At 43.4% G+C, this 21,087-nt stretch overlaps 1 protein-coding gene across 1 annotated transcript in view; it reads right to left on the bottom strand.

Moving 5' to 3' along the window:
- The window catches only part of LOC144768592 (lysophospholipase D GDPD1-like), a 223,782-nt gene that overhangs the window by 5,883 nt on the left and 196,812 nt on the right, over positions 1-21,087 (bottom strand). The window contains exons 8-9 of the mRNA XM_078652386.1: positions 20,624-20,683; positions 20,481-20,532 (exon numbers count right to left, since the gene is read on the bottom strand). Coding sequence (XP_078508512.1) covers positions 20,481-20,532; positions 20,624-20,683 — 112 coding nt within the window. The remainder of the gene's footprint in view (positions 1-20,480; positions 20,533-20,623; positions 20,684-21,087) is intronic.

The following is a 21,087-nucleotide window of genomic DNA, read 5'->3' as shown; positions in this document are numbered from 1 at the left end:
GAGGCATTTATTAAAAGTGATGGTTTGTAAACATGAACTTAGAAAATTCATGCCCCCACCTCCACCATGATGGCAATGCTATTAGTTTTAGGTCAGTTGTCATTAGCACCTTGTAAGTTGCCTACATTCTTGTCATACATGGAACAACATTATAACATTGAATAACATTGGAGGTTTATGTACAGTGCATATACTGGAATCACTTATTTCAAGGTCGTCTTAGATGTGATAATGAAGAGAAATAAAATATTTTCCTAGGACCACAGAATCTCTCCAAGTGGGGAAGCTGAGTTCGATCCCATGTTATCTGGTCACACCATGTGCATTTCTGCCACTACATGGGTATCCCTTTCTCTCTCCCTTTTTACATTAAAGGTCACTGTTTTTTCTGTAATTCTTTGTACATGAGCACAGAGCGTGGGTGGCACGAGGAAGCCACACAGAAGCTTGGTTCATTTTGGGATTGAGGGTCCAAGAAGACCTCGAGTTGAGACGAGCTAGAAATCTAGCTTGAGCTTTCAGTGACTTGCAAACCTCTACTGGATAGAAATGTGATCCCTTCTAAGTGTTTTTGTTGTGCCGTTACCCAGGGCTGGCTTTAGCGCTGGTGGTGACCAGTGCGACAATGTTTGTTGGCGCCCCCCCATCCATGGTGGAGGTAATGACGACCTCCACCAAGGATTCCCTCACCACCACCATATAACAGTACCCAAGTGTCCATAACCACTCTCTTTCAGATGTATTTAATTAGTTATATAGCGCCACTCCTACCAGTGTAAGGTGTCAGAGCACTTTGCATCATGCACACATTACACAGAGACAATCAATCATACGTGTGTAAATCATCTTATAGGAAATGTTACATAATCCAGAGAACTACAAGGTGTAGGAGTGACATGTCATCCATATTGGTAGACAGTATAGTTTAAGAGTGCTTGATCTAGAAAAGCACTAAATCAGAATTGAAAATGATACACTATGGTTGGGGGGGTGTCTTTGATAATAAGAATCGATTTCTACCCAAAAGAACCCTTTTTGCTATATTAATATATGCTCTAATCTATACTTTGCAGTGTGCATGCAGTTCTTTGATGGCAGTTAATAATTAACTGTTCTATATTAGGATTTTAACTTACAAACTGCAAGTAGCAAAAATATGTCTCTTAGAAAAGCAGTAACCCACTGATCTACCTAGCTTCATTATATGCACTTTGAGATCTGCATGGTACATGTTCTATGCGGATGTATGACGTTACAAAGCATACATTTACATCGCGGTACATTACATTGAAGTTTTTACAACGCAAGTTGTTACAACGACTTGCATTGGAGGGCACTGGACTTAGAAGTAGTATAATTTACTTTTCCAACTCCAGTCTACATACAGTAGGGAAGGTGTTGGATAGTAAATTATACTATTCCTTGTCCTAGAGCGCCATCCAGCGCAAGTCACTGTAACGACTTGTGTTGTGAAAACCGCGATGTAATGGCATTGCGATGTAATCCCCGCGTTGTAAACGATGTTTCCCGTTCTATGCAGCAGGCATATTAATCCTCTGAGCTATGTTATGATCAGTCAAAACCTCAACTAGTAAAACTCCGATCTCTCTCCAGGAAAAAACATTAATCACCAGAGTTATCTTGACATTTTTATTGTTGCCTGGAAACAGTTGGAGGCAAGGAACGCGATGCCTGGTGCTTTTAAAACAACAAAAAACCTTGCAAACACGACACCCCCTGAAGTCAGCCCCCGGTGTGGTGGCACCGGTCGCTCCGCCCTTGAGCCGGCACTGCGTTACCTCATAAATTCGATTATAAACTCCCTGATCTTTAGTTATGTTATACTTTTTATAGAGTGCAATGATTACCTCAAAGGTGTCCTGGTGCTAACTATGTAAAAATGCAGATTATCCAGGTAGATATGCAAATGTCAATTGCAGGCTGAATTGAAAAGTTTATAATGCTTTACTAAACACCAGAAGGCAGTGATGGGCTCTTTATTGAAAGGGCATCAGGTTCCATTGTTTGGCTGTGGCACAAAGTATCCAGAATAAAGAGATCAAGTTTGAAGATAGCGAATGCCCTTATCTCTCTCCATTCTTTGTTTTGAATGCCCCTCTCCTTCCTTTCTATTTCCTGAATGCCATGGCTGTCTAAACTACTACAAACAGCACGTCTCTCTGTCTTAATCTGTCTTTCTTTGAACCCGTATCCCTACAAACTAAACAATATCTATTACATCCAGCAAGTATTTGCTTCTCACCTCGCCCCCTCTGGTGATCATAATGAAGTTATTAATGCACCACAAAGAAACTAGAGTAAATGCATGGAATGGTTTCTCTGAGAGCACAAGACAAATCACGATAGCTAATTGGCTGACTACTAACTTTGGGCTCTCGAGTAGTGTGTCAATCGCCCTAAATCGCTTCAACGCCTCATCAGGGGTAGTAAGTGTTATATAAATGCAATCTTGAAAATATGCAGGCCCTTTTTGGTATAAAGATTGACGAAAGTGTGGAGCAAACGTCTTCATACTGTGGGGCCATGCCTTCTATGGTGAGGCACATAATCACAAAGGGTGTGCAGTAGACACCAGAGAATCCTTGGTGTGTACACTGAAGCTCCAGGTGCAGTGGGAAGAAAGAGTCTAGCCACGAAGCTCATTGGCAGCTCGATTACAGCAGTTGTTCTAGGCGTGAAAACATTCAAGCTTATGCTAAATCGTTCACTGGCAGACATTTGCAGCAGATGCATAACCTACTTCATAAACTTCCAGGATCAGAACTTGCCCTGGAAGTTGCACAAGGCCCTTTACAACAACTGCATGAACCTACTGCACTATCTTATTAAGATTTTAATTTGGAACCTGCAGGGTTGCACATAATGTTGTGCAGAAGACATACCTACATTACTATTAAACAGCAAGACTGTGGCAGCAAATTGCATGTACAAAAAAGTAAGAACGTGTGTGTGTTTGCACATGTATATGTATCTACTCAGTGCATATACATTTGTACATTCACACACCTTTTTAGCACAGTCTTGCGAGTAATATTAATATCTCTTCTGAACAGCGCTTCAGAGTTTTCCATGTGCAAGGCTCAAAATAATAGTTTTGCTTGCAGCACAGGCGTCACAGGAGTGTAATGTAGACTTCACAGCACACTTCATATTTCAGCTTTTGAGGGCATGGTTGGGCATGTACCGCTGAATACCATGAAAATTATGTTGTCTTGCAATTTAGCCCCAGGCTAGCAACCCTTGACTTATAACGCGCTACGGCTTTAAATATTTGACAGATTGTGTAACTTTGGGCGGCGGAGTTTGGATGGGTGGGGGGCGTTGTGCAGGCATTTGTTTACATAAACCCAGGGTTATAGATTTTGGAAGCAATATAAAATCACTGCAAAGTAATACAGTGAAACTTTATGATTAAGGTTAATAGCAAACACCAGTAGTGACAATCAGTCACTTGCAGGTCAAGTTGCATTTCAGGGTAAAGGTGGTGCGGGTCCCTGGGCCAGGCCACAGCAGTCAGTTCAATTTTACTTGGCCGATGGAGCTCGGTGCAGCGTTGTCTTTTCTGTCCCTGGTGCTGAACGGGAGCCACATGGGAACTGCTTTTACTCCTTATAAGGTGCTGCGGAGAACTAGATGCAAAAACAGGACTATGGGGTCATTGCTGATGTAGGTTGGCGGTTGTGTGGAGTGCACTCTAGCTGCAACGTCGTGTTAAGGGGTCGATTGCTGGACTGGCGGTGAACAAGCCTTTGCAGCGGTAAGCTCAGCAGGGAGATTCTTCAACATCCAGAGGTCCAGTGGAACACGGTAGCGACTTGAAACATTGTGGAAGGCACGTATACAGTTCCTGCAATGCATTAGACCATCTGGATTTGGGTGATCTCTCGGAGGGCCAGTTGGTCAGCAAATCTTCGGTTCCAGAGTTTTGATTTAGCTGCAGTTTGCAGGGGACTAGTCTCACTAGTGCAAGTGAGTCTGAGTTTGCTTTTGGTTTTCATAGGGGTCCCTCTGTCTGAGAGAACCCACCTTTAGCCTTGGATGAGTCTTCTTCATGCAGTTCTAGGGATAATTGCTTCAGGTGAAGAGTATTCCCCTTTTGCTGTGTGCAGAATAGGCTACTAGCCCTAGTGGCTAATCCACCCCTGAAGTAACCACACCCGGTGGTGTAGGTCACCTTTTCTACCCAGAACCCTCTATTTCTACCACTTTTAAAAATGGCAGAAGTCTTCCACATCTGTACAGACAAGGTAGCCCACCCTAGAGTTGTGGCTAGCCTTTTGGGGTGCACACCTCCGGAAATGTAATTTCAAGTCTGTCCGGGTGGCAATGTGCCTGGGGGAAAGGGTGGCTGTTCCTCCATGGGGAGGTAGCCTGGATACATATAAGAGGCATTGTAGCCTTTTAAGATCACCGCCTTGATGTGCCACTTCACTAGCCAGCATGGGAGTGTGAGACCTTGTTGTCCAAGCCTTTGTTCTTTGCTCCTGGGAGTGTTCAAACTGCCTGGCAGGAGGTCTGAATGCTGTCTTGGCAGCAACAAGAATGGGCTGTCAGTCAAAGAAGTGTAAAGCTGGGGCAGCCAGATGGGTAACCTTTGAGGTAGCCACCTGGACGAGTGCCACATCGCCCTTGACAGGAGATTGGTGTCGGGTGAGAAGGTCTCATTGTTTGATACCAAACATGACAAGTTTTGGTGGTACCATATTGGAGCTGCCAACCTCAGGTTTGCCTAGTTGCCAGCCCATGTTAGACTGATTTGCATATGGCTCGGTCCCAACTGGGGTGGCGTGGTGGGCAAAAGAAGAATGGATTTAACCCAGATCTCTTGACTGGGGGAGAATGTTTGAATCATTCAGCATTCCGTCCATCATTTGTTGCATTTACACTTTTCGCCCTAAGTGGGTATGCCCAGACGTGGGTCCCTTGCTCACTGTGCCACTGGTTTCAAGCTAGCCTGGCTGAAGAAGAGTGACATACCCTGAAACCGGTTCCAGGATGCTTTTTTCCGGTCCAGGGAGGACCTGGCTTGGCAGTTCCGTCTGGACTGTTACCATGAGGCACAGGGTCAAGACTGATTTGCATATGGCTGGGTACAAACTGGGATGGCATAGTGGGCAAAAGAACAATGGATTTAACAAAGATCTCTTGACTGAGGGAGAATGTTTGAATCATTGAGCATTCCGTCCATCATTTGTTGCAGTTACACTTTTCTCCCTAAGTGGGATGGGTATGCCCAGACGTGGATCCCTTGCTCACTGTGCCACTGGATACAAGCTAGCCTGACTGTAGAAGGGTGACATACCCTGGAACCGGTCCCAGGATGCTTGTTTCTGGTCCAGGGAGACCTGGCATGGCAGTTCAGTCTGGACTGTTCCCATGAGGCACAGGGTCAAGACTGATTTGTATATGGCTGGGTCCAAACTGGGGTGGTGTAGTGGGCAAAAGAACAATGGATTTAACCCAGATCTCTTGACTGGGGAGAATGTTTGCATCATCAGCATTCCATCCATCATTTGTTGCAGTTACACTTTTTGCCCCTAATTGGGATGGATATGCCCAAACATGGGTCCCTTGCTCACTGTGCCACTGGATTCAAGCTAGCCTGGCTGTAGAAGGGTGACATACCCTGGAACCGGTCCCAGGATGCTTGTTGCCGGTCCAGGGAGGACCTGGCTTGGCAGTTCGGTCTGGACTGTTACCATGAGGCACAGGGTCAAGACTGATTTGCATATGGCTGGGTACAAACTGGGATGGCATAGTGGGCAAAAGAACAATGGATTTAACAAAGATCTCTTGACTGAGGGAGAATGTTTGAATCATTGAGCATTCCGTCCATCATTTGTTGCAGTTACACTTTTCTCCCTCAGTGGGATGGGTATGCCCAGACGTGGATCCCTTGCTCACTGTGCCACTGGATACAAGCTAGCCTGACTGTAGAAGGGTGACATACCCTGGAACCGGTCCCAGGATGCTTGTTTCTGGTCCAGGGAGACCTGGCATGGCAGTTCAGTCTGGACTGTTCCCATGAGGCACAGGGTCAAGACTGATTTGTATATGGCTGGGTCCAAACTGGGGTGGTGTAGTGGGCAAAAGAACAATGGATTTAACCCAGATCTCTTGACTGGGGAGAATGTTTGCATCATCAGCATTCCGTCCATCATTTGTTGCAGTTACACTTTTTGTCCCTAATTGGGATGGATATGCCCAAACATGGGTCCCTTGCTCACTGTGCCACTGGATTCAAGCTAGCCTGGCTGTAGAAGGGTGACATTCCCTGGAACCGGTCCCAGGATGCTTGTTGCCGGTCCAGGGAGGACCTGGCTTGGCAGTTCGGTCTGGACTGTTTCCGTGAGGCACCGGGTCAAGATTGATTTACATATGGTTGGGTCCAAATTGGAGTGGCGTAGTGGACAAAAGAACGATGGATTCAATCCAGATCTCTTGACTGAGGGAGAATGTTTGAATCATTCAGCATTCCATCCATCATTTGTTGCAGTTCCATGTTATCCTAGCACTATCTATCAGTTATTGTGTCCGTTCATGGTAAAGGGCACTATAGGGTCATATAAGCTTGTAATTACATGCCCACACCTTTGATATCATGCACCTTGCCTCCTGGGCTTAATGATGCAATCCTTAGTGGTAACTGGCATATATCAAAGATTGTGTGTTGACTTTGCTACACATGGTGAAGGTAAAGTTGAGTTTGAATAGTTTGCACTGCTCCTGCAGTCTGCAATGGCAGGCATATGCCTGTAGTATATTTGGGTCACTCTGAGTGGCTCAAAAGGTTCTGCAAGCCCTGTAGACCCCTTTAACACTCATGCCCTGGGTACCAGTAATGCAATATACTAGAGACTTATAAGAGGGGTAAAGTCCTTGTAAATTGGGATTGCCAATATACACATAACAGATTGCACTATCAGAGTTGAACACCTGTATCTAGTATTCAAAATTGGGCAAAAGGTAGGAGGCTTCAGCAAAAGCCCTGTTTTTGTACACTCTCCAATCCAACATTTCCAGAAAACTCCACCAAGCCCTAAGAGGGTTTTCCTGGCTTGCCAGCGAGGAAGAATCTAGAGAAAACTGATTGTATTATTGCAGGGCCTACCCTTCCTCACATTCTCCTGTCAAGGTCACTCCCACTGGGCATTTGAGCCATCTCAACAGAAACATGACCTATTTCAAATTGAACTTTAACTACAACTCTGTCTTTTTCTTCCCCCCCTTTTACCTTGGGTAGTGAGGTGCCCACCTCTTCTAACCCTATCTTTGCTGGGGCAACACCTAACTTACTCACAGAGGTCACCCAACACTTGAGCGACCCCACCGTGACCAGCAGGGCCAGGAGCCTAACTTACTTTTGGCTATGGGGTCTGCCTCCCATGCCAAGTGCAGTACTGCCATGAAAACCAGCATCCAGCTGAGGATACTAACAGCTGTCGGTATCCAAAAGCACACCCCAAGCTCTCCACTGACATGTGGCTGAGCTGCCTTAGGGGCAACTGTGGGTTCTTGGAACCTCCCTTGCTGTTTAGAGTGGGGGGCTACAACCCCCTGTGGCAGACACCCTTCTTCTACTGTCTCTTCTCTCAGTTCAAGGGTGACACCCTAATTCCGAACATCTACCTGAATTTTCAGGACTTCTTTGGGGTCAGGAGAGGCCTTACCAGTGGCAACTTAAGGGCTCTCAAAGGCTCCAAACCATTTGTCAATTTCATCACCATTACTTAATTCGGGGACAATCCCTTCAGGATCTTAGGGTCAAATGATTCCTCCTTCTCCCTAATACTGTTGCTGCCTCCATCTTTGGGCTTCAAGCCCATCTTAACCCTTCTTTCCTCAAGTTCAAGCTTCTTCTACTCCAGAGAGAGTAAGTCAAGCTCATCCTCAGGGGTTTCTACTAGAGTGACTCCTGTCACTTCCCACTGTTGAATGGGGTCTGGGAAAGGGTGGAGAGTTGGGGCCTTCACCTTTCTCCCCATCATCCTCAATTTGGGCCAGGGCCTCATCCTTACCTTGTTCATGGTCTTCTTCTGAGGTATGGCCCTCCCTCTTTAGTCTTTTATTATCATAAGAGCTGAGGACTCTCTTGTGTTCCTCTTTTTAAGCTGTAGCTCTATAGTTAATGTCCCTTGCTTTGCACAAAACCCTCCAATCACTGGTCCTCAGAGCTGGGCTCACTGACAAGTCAAGATCTTTACCAGACTCCATTGTGCCTAACTTTTCAATTGGAAGTTGGGACCTTTTTAAAATGTTACCACAAACCTTTTAAACCTTTTCTTAACTTACCTCGAATTTTTAAATATACTATTGGAATAGGGGGCTACAGAAGGCCATACAAATCTAAATTTTCCAACACTATAACACCAATGTAGGAAAGTTGAGTATTATGTGGTGTGCGGGTTATGTCTTAGCTCAGTCCGGATAGAGATGTAAAGAGCAGTCAGGCTTTAATATAGGAACATATGTTAAGCATGTCAGAGTACCAACATGGACGAGAAGTAATTGACACGACTCAACAGAAATCCAACAAAAATTTATATAACCAATGTGAATTTTCATCTTAATTTAGACATCAAAACCAATACAATAGCATCCATATAACCAGAGTTATAGATTTTAGAAGCAATGTAAAATGAGTACAAAATAATACAGTGAAAAATTATAATTGCAGTCAATGGCAAACACCAGCAGAGACAATCGGTCACTTGCAGGTCGAGTTGTGTTTCAGGGTAAAGGTGGTGCAAGTCCCTGGACCAGGCCACAACAGTCAGTTCAATTTTACCTTGCCCATGGAGCCCAGGTACAGAGTTGTTTTGGCTGTCCCTGGGACTGAATGGGAGCCGCTGGGAAACAGCTTTTATTGCTTACACAGTGTTGTGGTGAACAAGATGCAAAAACAAGGCAATGAGGTTATTGCTGATGTTGATCACAGGGTTTGCGGATTGCCCTCTAGGTGCAGCATTGAGTTAAGGTGTTGGCTGCCAGACCAATAAGCCTTGTCAGCTGTAAGCTCAGCAGGGAGATTCTTTGACGTTCTGAGGTCAAGGGGAACATGGTAGCGGTATGAAGGTTCGTGGAAGGCAGTTCTGCAGTTCCCACAATGCAATAGACCATCCTGATTTGGATGATACTTCAGAGGGCCCTGTGGCTAGTAAATCTTCAATTCTGCAGCATTGATTTACCTGCAGTTTGCAGGGGACTAGTCCCACTAGTCCAAAGGAGACTAAGTTTGCATCTGGTTCTCACAGGGGTCCCTCTCTCTGAGGAAATCGACCTCTAACCTAGTCCGAGTATCGTTCATACAGTTCCAGGGGAGTTGCCACAGGTGCAGAGTGTATCTCTTTTGCTTTGTGCAAAATCCTGTTGTTGCAGACACGGGTCCCTTCTTGTTCTCTTTCATGCAAGTTGGATCAGAACTGAGGTTCTGATGGCAGGGGTAGCCCTTAAATCCTAGATTTAGGGGTGTTAGGGGTGTGGGAGCAAGTGGCCAATGAGCCACTAGCCCTAGTGGCTAATCTGCCCGAGAAGATACAACATCCCAGGGTGTACCCAGAACCCACTATTTCTACCACTTTAAAAAAATGGTAGAAGTCTTCCTTGGCTGTACAGACCCGGTTATTTGTCAATGAGCGCCATGAAACCGCTGGTGAAAGTGCGCTATATAAATAATTTTAACGTAACGTAACGTAACCCGGTAGCCCCCGCCGCCCCCAGAGGTGTGGCTAGCCCTCTGAGGGTGTACGCCCTCTGACTATCAAATTTTCCATCTGGCCAGGTGTAAATGTGCCTGGGGAAAAGGGTGCCTGTTACCTTCTGTGAGGAGGCAGCCTAGATGAATATCAAAGGATGTGTAGCCTTTGAAGGTTACCCCCTTGATGTGCCATTTCACTAGCCAGATGTGACCTCCTTCTTGCCCACACCTTTGTTCCTGTCTCCTGGGATTGTTCAAACTGACTGGCAAGAGGTCAGAATCCTGTCTTGGCAGCAGCAAGCATGGGCTGTCAGCCAGAGCATCGTAAAGCTAGACCAACCAGGTGGGCAGCATCTAAAGTAGTCACCTCGGTGCATGCCACCTCCTCCTTGACATGATATTAATGTCAGTGGTCAGAAGGCATGTTGTTTGGTACCAAACATGACATATTTAGGCAGTACCATAATGGGACTGCCAGCCTCGGGTTTGCCCGGATGACAACCCATTTATCCTATGGACCGTCTATCACTTATAGTGTACTTTAATGGTAAAGAACACTATAGGGTCATATAAGCTTGTATTTACATGCCCACACTATTGATATAATGCACACAGCCTCCTGGGCTTTAGGAGGCCTTCCATAGAGAAGACTGGCGTAGATCAAAGATTTTGCATTGACTTTGCCACAGATGGTGAGCTTAAAATCGAGTTCAAGCAGTTTGCACTGCTCCTGCAGTCTGCAATGGCAAGCCTGCTGTCCATAGTGTATCTGGGTCAGTAAGGGTGGCACAAACAGTGCTGCAAGCCCTGGGGGGCCCTTTACCACCCATGTCCATGTACCACTGGTACCATGTACTTATGAGTGGGGTAAAGTTCTTGTCAATTGGGATTGCCAATTTACACATAACTGTTTTAGGGAGAGATCACTGGCACTGAGGCCTGGACAGCAGTCTCTAGTACACTATCAAGAGTTGAAAACCAGTGTCTAGTAGTCAAAATGGGGGAAAAGTGGGGGGATCTGCAAAAAGCCCTGTTTTGTTACAACACCTAATGGCAGTGCTTCAACTACATATCACATACTATCTGGTACAGACTAATTTTACTACTATTTGTTGCATCACTACTTTACGACAACCCATCTACCTTCAACTGCTAGACTGCTGTCTAATCAATGCTTCAGTTATGTAGCAGCTCTTTTAGCCTTGAAAAAGTCCCATGGGCAAAACATGCCTTGGCTGTTTTTGATGCAAATCTGATGTGGGTTGACGAAGCCAGCAGTAATAAAAAGAGAATATGACAACTTTAAACACGCCCTTGAAAATGTATTTATTCTCATAGTGTTTGCGTGCTCACATTGCCATATACATAGCTGTAAATTATTACATTTTTAGTCACTCTCGTTGCATCTGTTGGTAGCAGCATGCTTCGACAGAAGATCACTAGTTGACACTATACAGATCTGTGTGAGCACAGCCACTCTTTGTGGATGTGCAACACCAACCCCATGGCTACCTTTGTAAAAGAAGGATCTACCCCCCCTAGCCCAGATCTTTTAAATAGTGGAATGTTACCCAAAGTGGCCCACCCAGAAGGGAAAGACCGAGTTGGAATCTTGGAAATAGCCTTATATAGAATATATGCCGGTCCCTGGTGGTAAAAAGCATGGTGACAGATGCAGAGACTCTTAAAAGTAATACGCTTACTGACTGGGAGCCAGTGTAGACCAGTTCAAGTTTTCAAGTTTTATTTATTATGGTAAAGGAACTCCTTGGAGGTCCACATAAAAACCAAAATATACATACCAAGCAAGAAGCACATAAAATATCATATCAACACTACAAACAAAAAAACAATATAAACATCTTAATACAGGTCCAAAAAACATTTAAAAAAACCGTATAGTTTAAAACAAAACATTTCATTAGGTGGGTTAATCAAGGCCGCCTGCAATGATGAAGCTGAAAGAATGTTGAGTTGAAGGCAAATTGGTCGTAACCATCTACGCCTAAAAGGCATCAGGGCAGGACAAACAAAAATAACATGATTTAAGTCCTGGTCATACATCTGACAAAGATCACAAAGTGCTGAATGTCCATACCATCTAGCACAAAGATCTTTCAACGGAAGCAGATTTTGTCTTAATAAGTACACTAAGCGACGAACGCCATGAGAGATGTTCCAGTACATATAAGGTTGAGCTTTCCGCAAAATACAGGACTCTATAACAGGAGTGCCACCTTTTTTTAACAGCCGGGAATCTCTGTCCTGACAAAACCCCAGTTCCCAAGTGGTAGATTTCAGGATAGTTTTTAATTGATAAGAGGATAAAGAAAATAATGTCTCTTCATCCAATTTCAATTGTACCACAGCGAATCTGAAGTTTTTTACAAGTAAAGAGTAGTCATTAAAGTTTCCCAGCAATTCATTTTTTATAAGCTCTCTTAAGGTGTTAGACTCACTTTTTGCTATACCTACTACCCAACGTATAACACTGGCCAAACCTTGTACCCAACTACTGCGTAAACCCAATTCCTGTCTCAGGGAAACAGTAGAATTTGCTGTGCTAACAGATAATAAACTACGCAGAATTTTCCCTTCTGCGGAGTTTAAAAAACTCCACTTTTTTAAATCTGTTAACTCTATACCGTATAATAGGGAGGCAGGAACTTTTGCTCTAAAAACATCGAGAAGAATAGAAAAATGCCTTCTACCTGTTGCTTTATATAGGGATACTAAACTCTTTCCCTGTGAAATAGCCTTCCGGGAGTTATTATCCATATGTGCTTTGTCACTTAGATTATTTGTGACAATTTTGCCCAGAAAGGTATAAGATTTTACAATTTCCAATTTTTGATCCCCCACCACCCAAGGAAAATTAAGAAATTTAGGTTTCTTCTTACCGGAGAAACACATCACTTTACTTTTTGCCGTATTTATCAATAGGTAATGGTTTTTGGCGTATTCAGACAGCGTTTGCAAACGATTATTCAAGCCCTTCGGGGTAAGATCCAAAATCAAAATATCATCTGCATACATAAGGCATGCAATCGGAACTCCACCCAAAGACGGGGCAATACCAGCGCATGCTGAGAGGGCCACAGGTAAATCAACTGTATAAAGGGAAAACAGCAAAGGAGCCAGCAGGCAACCTTGCTTTAACCCGTTAGAAGTAAAAATTATTTTGGATAAACCACGTTCACCTCCCAGTAAAACTCTGCACCAGGTATCTGAGTAAAGTGCGCGAATTAATTTAATAAGAAAGGGGGGCATACCTAAATCAAATAACTTTCTCCAGAGCAATATTCTATCCACTTTATCAAAAGCGGTGGAGAAGTCGATAAAGGCGCCGTAAACCTGCCCACCACGGACTTTCACATATTTTTCCGTGATAACATGAAGAGCAGTCAAGTTATCTAAAGTTCCGTGATTTTGTCTGAAACCTGTTTGTTCAAAAGGCAGGATTTTAAACTCAGTTACCCATTGGTTCATTAAAATAAGAATACATTTTGCGAAAACTTAACCAATGGCGTCAAGCAAAGCGATTTGACGATAATTTTGAGGAAGATCTCTTGCCCCTTTTTTATATAAAGGAACAATGATACTTCCTTTCCAGGAAGGGGGGACTATTCCACTCGAAAAGCAAGATTTAAATACAGGAAAGAGGATTTTGCTCCAAAGTTCGCTCTGGTGTTTTAAAACAGAGATGGGGACTTTATCTGGGCCCATCGCACCAGAGGAACGCATGTTCATAATAGCAAGTTCAATATCCTTTACCGATGGACAATCAAATATACGGGAGACATGATTAGATTCCACAATAGATAATTGAGAATTATTATTACTGTACAGATTCTCAATATATTGGACCCAAATCTGTTCCTCAATGGCAATAGGGGTGGCACTGGCTCTAGTCCCACATCCCTTGCCAATTAAAGACCAGAAAGTCTTGGCTTGGCCGTTATAAGAAGCTTCCCTCAGTTGTATCCAAAGAGAATCTTCCTTATTGCGCTTTAAACGGGCCTTAAGCCTAACTCTTCTTCTTTTTAAAATTGACAACCTATGCTTGGCTTCTTGGGAAAATGATAAATATTGCCCCCTTATTACTTTATTTATTTCTATGTTTATAGCCCGCAAAGGATGAGGGACTGTAGAAATTTTTTTCACATAGGGTTTCTTTTCCGCTATGGAAATTATCGATTCTAAAAAATTAGCAAAACCCAACAGCTCTCTCCCTTCCCAAAGAGATAAACTCTTGACCGTTTGGTTCAACAGAGACTCCAAACTTTCAAAGGTGCGAAAATTCCAGAAACATTTCCCTGAATTGGAGTCAAAATTCACCAGATCCGTATCCATACTCCAAGAATCTACTTTCGGAAGACTGACAGAGACTATAAGCATCAACGCATTATGGTCACTAAGATTAGACTCTATGACCTTCCTGTTTCTCAACCGGGAAAATAAGGCATAATCTGCCATAACATAATCAATAATAGATTTTCCCATTGTTGATTTATGCGTGAAGGCAGCCGGGGTGTCAGAAGGAAGCCTCCCATTTACTATTAAACAGTCAACTTTATGTAGGCCTTCTAGGACAAGTTTACCTCTTTTGTTGGTTTTAACTTTGACAGGAAACTGGGCCGATGGTATATTCAAAGACTCCTCCCTGAGATTGTTTCTGAATAAATCCAGCCCACAATTGGATATATTACAATTCAAATCCCCAAACATTAATACATGAGGAGGCGGAGAAGCATCCATAATTTTAGTTAAAAAGGAGAACAGTGTTTTTAGACCATCATTATAGCAACAATTTGGGGGAATATAGATGTTTATCACTACCAACGATGTATTAGGGGAATCCTTAAATACATCTTTTAAGGTTACTGCCTGGAACAATTTCCCTGGATCGAGATAGTGTGAATAGTTCCATTTTATTCTATTTGTTAACAAACATGCTATTCCTCCCTTTGCATGGCCTCTTCTAGAAGCAATTGCACCGTTTTCCAACACAAAATATTCTTTTTCAAGAGCTAATCTACCTTCCACCCATGTTTCTTGTAAACAGATTATATCTGCCTTATGGGAATACAAAAAGCCCAATTTCTCCTTATGATCTTTAAAGCCTGCAGTATTCCACGACATAAGCTTCAACTCTTTGTTAAAAATTTGAATGCAGTTTGGGGCAGGAAACAGATGTACTTGCTAAAACTCCAGGTAACCAACTCCACTTAGACTGATCATCATTCACGGTTTGTTTGAGAGGAGGATTTTTATATAACACTCGCCTTTCATTCCTAGATACGCATATTTTTAAATCCTCCGATCTAGTACTAGACCAATCAGATGACAACAAACCCGTATTGGGGGAAGATAACAGATTGGCAACAGCACGTTGATTTCTTTTTTCCCCAAAGAAAGGCACAACATCTATTCCTCTAATTTGTAATTCCTCAGCCCACTGTAGAATAAGATTTGACACTATTTTAGATTGAAATTTCACCCTTGTAGATCTCCCTATCAAAGAGTTAAGAAGATATACTACATCCAAATCAGATGTTTGAACTAATTTTAAACTATCAATCTCTTTGAAACAAATAAGTAAGGCAGATCTATTTAGGATCAAATCCATTTCAAATAAGGGAAAAAAATCAAGAAACAAAGTATCTACATTTATTTTTTCTTTAGGAGGAATAGTTACAATTGAGGGTGCTTCTTGGAAAGGCCTTGCTAAAGGATTAAGAGGGAAAAGGGAAGGATTAACAGAAGGAGAGGAGACCTTGGGTACATCTTGGGGAGACCTTACTGAAGGGTTAAGACGGGAGAAAAAAGGATTAATGGACGGTGAAGTGACCTTAAAAAGGAAGGGATTAGTGGAAGATGTGGGACCTGGTCCCGAACACGCAAGTTCCACCTCAGGGGGAACAATCATATTTTCCTGAGAAACAAAAGACTGCTCAGCCTGAGGGAGAACTTCCGAAATCGGTTCCAAACTTTTATCAAATAGAAGTTTTCTCTGTCTTTTTTTAGAGAATCTTCGAATAGGTTTTCTCTTTTTTAATCTGTTCTTTTTTTGTTTTAGGGGGAGCAAATTATCAGCCATTCCTGTATTTACTATACAGATCTCCTCATTTTTAGATTGTAAGGAAAATATAGGGAAAAGAGAGGGTGTTTCCATCTTATGGTTGACTGGGGACATAGAAACTTCCTCTATCTTATCACTAATGGAAGCTACACAATTAGCACCGGATGAAACCGCTTTGAGAATTTTAAGATCAACTGGAAGTACTGCTGGGTTCATTGTTTTTTGACTATCCACAAAATGAGGGGTTTGAGCTGAATCCCGTGCTATTTGAGCACTTGGAGAACTTATTTTAGGGATCTCCAACGAGGAAGGAAATGTTGGCGGGCAATCAGACACTGCTCCATTCTTATTTTGCAAAAGAACTTGCAATATTTGAGTTACCGTGTCAAAGATACACTCTGAACCTCCCACAAATTTTTCAAGTAGGCTCAGAATCGAAGATAAAATTGTTTCCAAAGAAAATAATGAGTTAGAGATTAACTTCCCATCACTACTTGGAGACCCCTCAGCTAAGTTATTCAAAATAGGTCCAGAACAAGAAGTAAAGTTTAGTTGAGCAAGGGAAAAATCTAATTTATTAGAGGGTGTACTACTTAATGGGCCCGCACTTGAAATGGATATAATTTCATTTGGATTTGGGATACCCCTAGATTTCCCCTGTAAAGCTAACATCCTATCCTTGTGTGCTGTTAAATCGATGTCAGGTAATGTAAAATCCCTTTCTAAGATGGTCGGATTAACTGGTAAAACTAATGAAGGACTAGGGTTCACTATAACTTTAGGAATTTCTATAATGGGCGCTTGAGAAAGAACAGTACTATCGAGTTTCAAAGCCTTATTACCCAAGGATTCTGAAGTAGCATTTGGACTCAATTGCAAGTCGTGTGAAGTCAAAGACAAACCCCTTGTTATTGCGGGGCTAGAAGGTATTAATAAAGATTGACTAGGAACCAAACTCAAGGTAGAGGACACGTTAATAACCATATTAACAGACTCCGGAGCATTCAAATCTGGTGCCTCGCTTGGGGTCTGTGACTCAAACGACTTGTCTTTCCCTTTATCCCATAAATTAAAAAGCTGACACTGGCCTTTAAGTTGCATAGAGGACGTAATTTTGTTGCGTAAAGGGTTAGATTTCGTTTTAGACCCGGATTTCCCTACTAAAACACGACCAGAGCGGAGTTTTTTAGCCGTCATGAGAAAGGAATAAATAAGATAAAATTGATCAAACTCTCTAAGATATACAACAAGCCTGTAAATGAATGACAAACAAAATGATACCAAGGATCAAAGGGAGAGGGCCCAGCCCAGCCTACTTCAGCCTCTGACGGCCTCAGACGGTCCCGCCCTTGTCCCGGGCTTCTCCCGGCGCGCTCCCGCACGCTCCCGCGTTGCGGTACCAAGTGGGAGATTTATAGCTGCGCTGAGGTGGGGGAGGAGCCAGCAGGGAGAGCGGGTCAGCTGGTGTAGATGCCGAGGGTAAGGCGCTCCTGGGACTGGTAGTCCTGCGCCTCCCCTCGCTCGCAGCCCTGCTTTCACCACCGCCTCAGGAGCTCAAGCGCCAATGTTTTATAGCGCCGTTCAAGATGACCGCAGACGATGCGGGACCCGCGGAGCGGGTTCCGCGAGGAGTGAAGGCTGAAAGCAAGTCTAAAAAGCAACAGCAACAGGAAGAGCGAGTCCTTCGCGCTCGCAGTCCAAAACGCCTTCAGCGAGTATAAAAGCAACAGGTGAGCAATCCACCGGGGAAACTGAAGTGCTGGCTTTTAGCTGCACTGAGGTGGGGGAGGAGCCAGCAGGGAGAGCGGGTCAGCTGGTGTAGATGCCGAGGGTAAGGCGCTCCTGGGACTGGTAGTCCTGCGCCTCCCCTCGCTCGCAGCCCTGCTTTCACCACCGCCTCAGGAGCTCAAGCGCCAATGTTTTATAGCGCCGTTCAAGATGACCGCAGACGATGCGGGACCCGCGGAGCGGGTTCCGCGAGGAGTGAAGGCTGAAAGCAAGTCTAAAAAGCAACAGCAACAGGAAGAGCGAGTCCTTCGCGCTCGCAGTCCAAAACGCCTTCAGCGAGTATAAAAGCAACAGGTGAGCAATCCCGTACTGTACCGTACTGTAGACCAGTTAAAACTGGAAAAATTCATGTAAATGTATCCGATCCTAGCAGAGAATGAGCTGCTAGGTTCTGCAATAGCTGTAGTTTATAAATATCACAGTTAGGAAGGTCTTGGTACAGTACATTACTGTAATCTAAATGCAAAAGAATTATGGCCTGATCATTCATCTTCCGGCAATGCATTGGCAAAAAAATGAGTTTTTTATATTGTAAAGTAACAGAAGCAAGAAGAAATCAACTTCTCAATGTGCATTCTTACTGATAAAGAATTGTCTGTTATCAATCCCAAATTCTTTACAGAGAGAACTAGTGTAGGTGGACCTCCCTGACCCTGGGGTCACTAGGTTGTATCCAGATCCAGCACGGTGTCACCTAAGATAAGAATATCCATCTTTTCCTATTGACCTGGAGTGATGTTGCTCATCCATGACACAATTTCAGTGACACAGGTTTTAGACTTGGACTGTGTGCCTCTGGGTGAGGCTTCTAGCCCAGTCACAAGCTGAATATCATCGTCACGAAGGGGAATTTAAAGGATCTAATGTACCAAACCAAAGCTGCAACATAAATGTTGCTGAGAGTGGGACTCAGTGAGGACCTCTGTGGTACACCCATCTTTACTGGTTTCAAATCACACCGAAAATATGCTATGTTGGCCCCTTGGCTTCTGTCCTTAAAATATGATTGAATCCAATCCAGGGCTGTGTCTTATATAACGTGATGGTTAGAATATCGCGAAAGATGGTATCAAAGGCAGCAAAGAGGTCCAATAAAAGAAGAGTTGCCGTGTTGCCCTTGTCCACCCTCCAATAGATATTGTGTACAGTAGACACTAAAGCTGTCTCTGTGCTGTGCATGGATCTAAACACAGATTAGGCTAATGCATGGCTGCTTTTTACAGTAGCTGTTTGGCCATTAAAATGTTTCGCCAAACTTTTTATTCCCACAAACAATTAAGAGATAGAATGATAATTGCTCAACATGTTGGGATCTCCAGTTGTGTTTTTCTTAGCAGGGCTTTTCCTTCATGGATGAGGAACTACAGCTGAGGCAAGAGAGACATTATTGGTTTAAGTCAAAACACTACTAAAGCGATCTGGGTCTAAAAGTGGAACTCCTGGAGGACAACCTGCCACAGGAGACCCTGATTTTATCATTTGTAATAAAGAAGATGCAAGATCAGGAGTCAACTGGTCAAAGAATGTTAGTCTGCTCTGAAAGAGTGTTTGCTTTTCTCATGTTCATAGTATTTTGGAAGGACAGAAAAGTTGTCTCCACAGTAAACTGGGCATAAGGTTTGTGAATGTTATCAATAAGAAATTCAGCCAGAGGAATACAAAATGACTGCCTGAAGTTAGTAGTTTCCCCTTGAACTCAGGGGCAAGGAGAGAATCCACCTTTCTAGAAATACCCATTGAGGAGCTGGTGACACTCTGGATACTTTCTGTATAACAATAATAGGCCTCAAGACTATGGATTTGGACTTAATTGGAATGGTGAAACATCTGCTCGCAGTGATAGTTGAACCTGAACATATCGGGATAGATCAATGCGAAAAGAAGGACACTGGGGGCATTGCTTAATTAAATATTCCTCCAAGCATAAAATTGAGTAGGGAGTCCTTGGGATATATTGGTCAGCGCAGGGGACTTCGACTAGTAGGGCCACCAAGGAAGCTGGGTCACTGTGTAAGGCTGATATCGCTGCCGCTGTGTTGCATGGGTCAAAGGCATGTAGCTGCACTATGGGTGAAAACAGGTTGTTGACATCATTGTCTCCGAAGGAAGGCACCTGGCCCTCACTTGATAGTGAAAATTGACATAAAGTGATGTCGTCAATGACAGTTGAAACCGCACTCCCAGTAGTTTTCAACCACATCCCAAGTGGTAACAAGGGGCTACAAAAGGGGTCTTTTATGCTTATATGAACGTACCTCTCATACCGCAAATGCGGACGTCAGACAAACTACATCTGTAACGAGAAGTTCTACCATGGCCACATATGTATTATGTATAAGTCGGAAACAACAAAAAACCAAAATACCTTGTTTATCAAAACGGTCATCCTTTTATGCGGATAAGGTTTTCAATAAAGTATGTTTAAAACATTTTTTAGCAATCTATTTTACTTTTTTTATTATTGGATTTTATTGACTTTCTTCAGACGAACTGGTTGGAAACGTTATATGCTATTTGGTATAGCACTTATTTGGATGAGTTGTTTTCATATGCGAACTAATTTTTATCTAATACACATCTATTTATGCATGTATAACATCTTGACTGCATATTGCTCTTGACTGTCCTACTGTACATTTTACCTGTAACTTTTATGGCATATTACCAAATAAAATTTGAGAAAATTATACAAAATATTATGTGCATCAGAAATCCATTATGTATATGCCCTGAGTTCTGCAAAGGGTATTTCTTTTTTTTCAAGCTTGTAAACTCTGAAATATGACTTTATATACTGTAGATTGGCTGGACATTAAACTCACAAATGCAGCTACAAATGCCAGCTTCCTACAGAAGGTCCCTGAGTACTACTGTTCATATGAGGGTCCTCACCTGGATTCCGCGGTCTTGCAAATGCTGGACCAGGGTCCTCCTCATCATGAGCCTGCAGGAAGACAGGAGTAAGAGGGTTACTCTAACCGAGGCCTGCCTTCGTCCCCGGTGCCCTACCCTGGTGTAAGGCCTTAAACACTCACTTCTCCTGCAGACGCACCAGGTACTTGTTTTTCAGTAGCTTATTTTCTGGTAAGAAGGTTCTGAAAGAGAGAGGGGCAAATGATCCGGGTTATTCAGGAAAATTGCTTACTTCACCCCAATGGGCCCTCAAGCAGCCGTGCACAGGTCGGGGCTGGGTCCTGGGTCAAAATGTCCCTCATTCAACTACCCCAGAAGAGGTGAAGACTAACATTCTACCTCAGTAGTCCAAGCCCCAGACCCATGATCCTCAGGTTATTAACTTAGTCAGATGGGTGAAAATTTGCAGAGGAGACCTTTTAGCCGGTAACATCACAGAGTGGTCTGAGCGATTGCCTCGAGACTTCCAACTCACTAATTCAACCCCTATCAGTTCCATGTATCCTTATTCAGTCGATTAAGCGAGTGCTATTGACATGAGCAATGGTGATGTTTAGTTATGCACTGGGAAACAATTTAGGGGCAT

The sequence above is a fragment of the Lissotriton helveticus genome, chromosome 7 (genome assembly GCF_964261635.1).
Source record: "Lissotriton helveticus chromosome 7, aLisHel1.1, whole genome shotgun sequence".
Classification (NCBI taxonomy): Eukaryota; Metazoa; Chordata; class Amphibia; order Caudata; family Salamandridae; genus Lissotriton; species Lissotriton helveticus.
The sequence above is the reverse complement of the archived record's forward strand: the minus strand, read 5'-3'. Positions and strand labels throughout refer to the sequence as shown.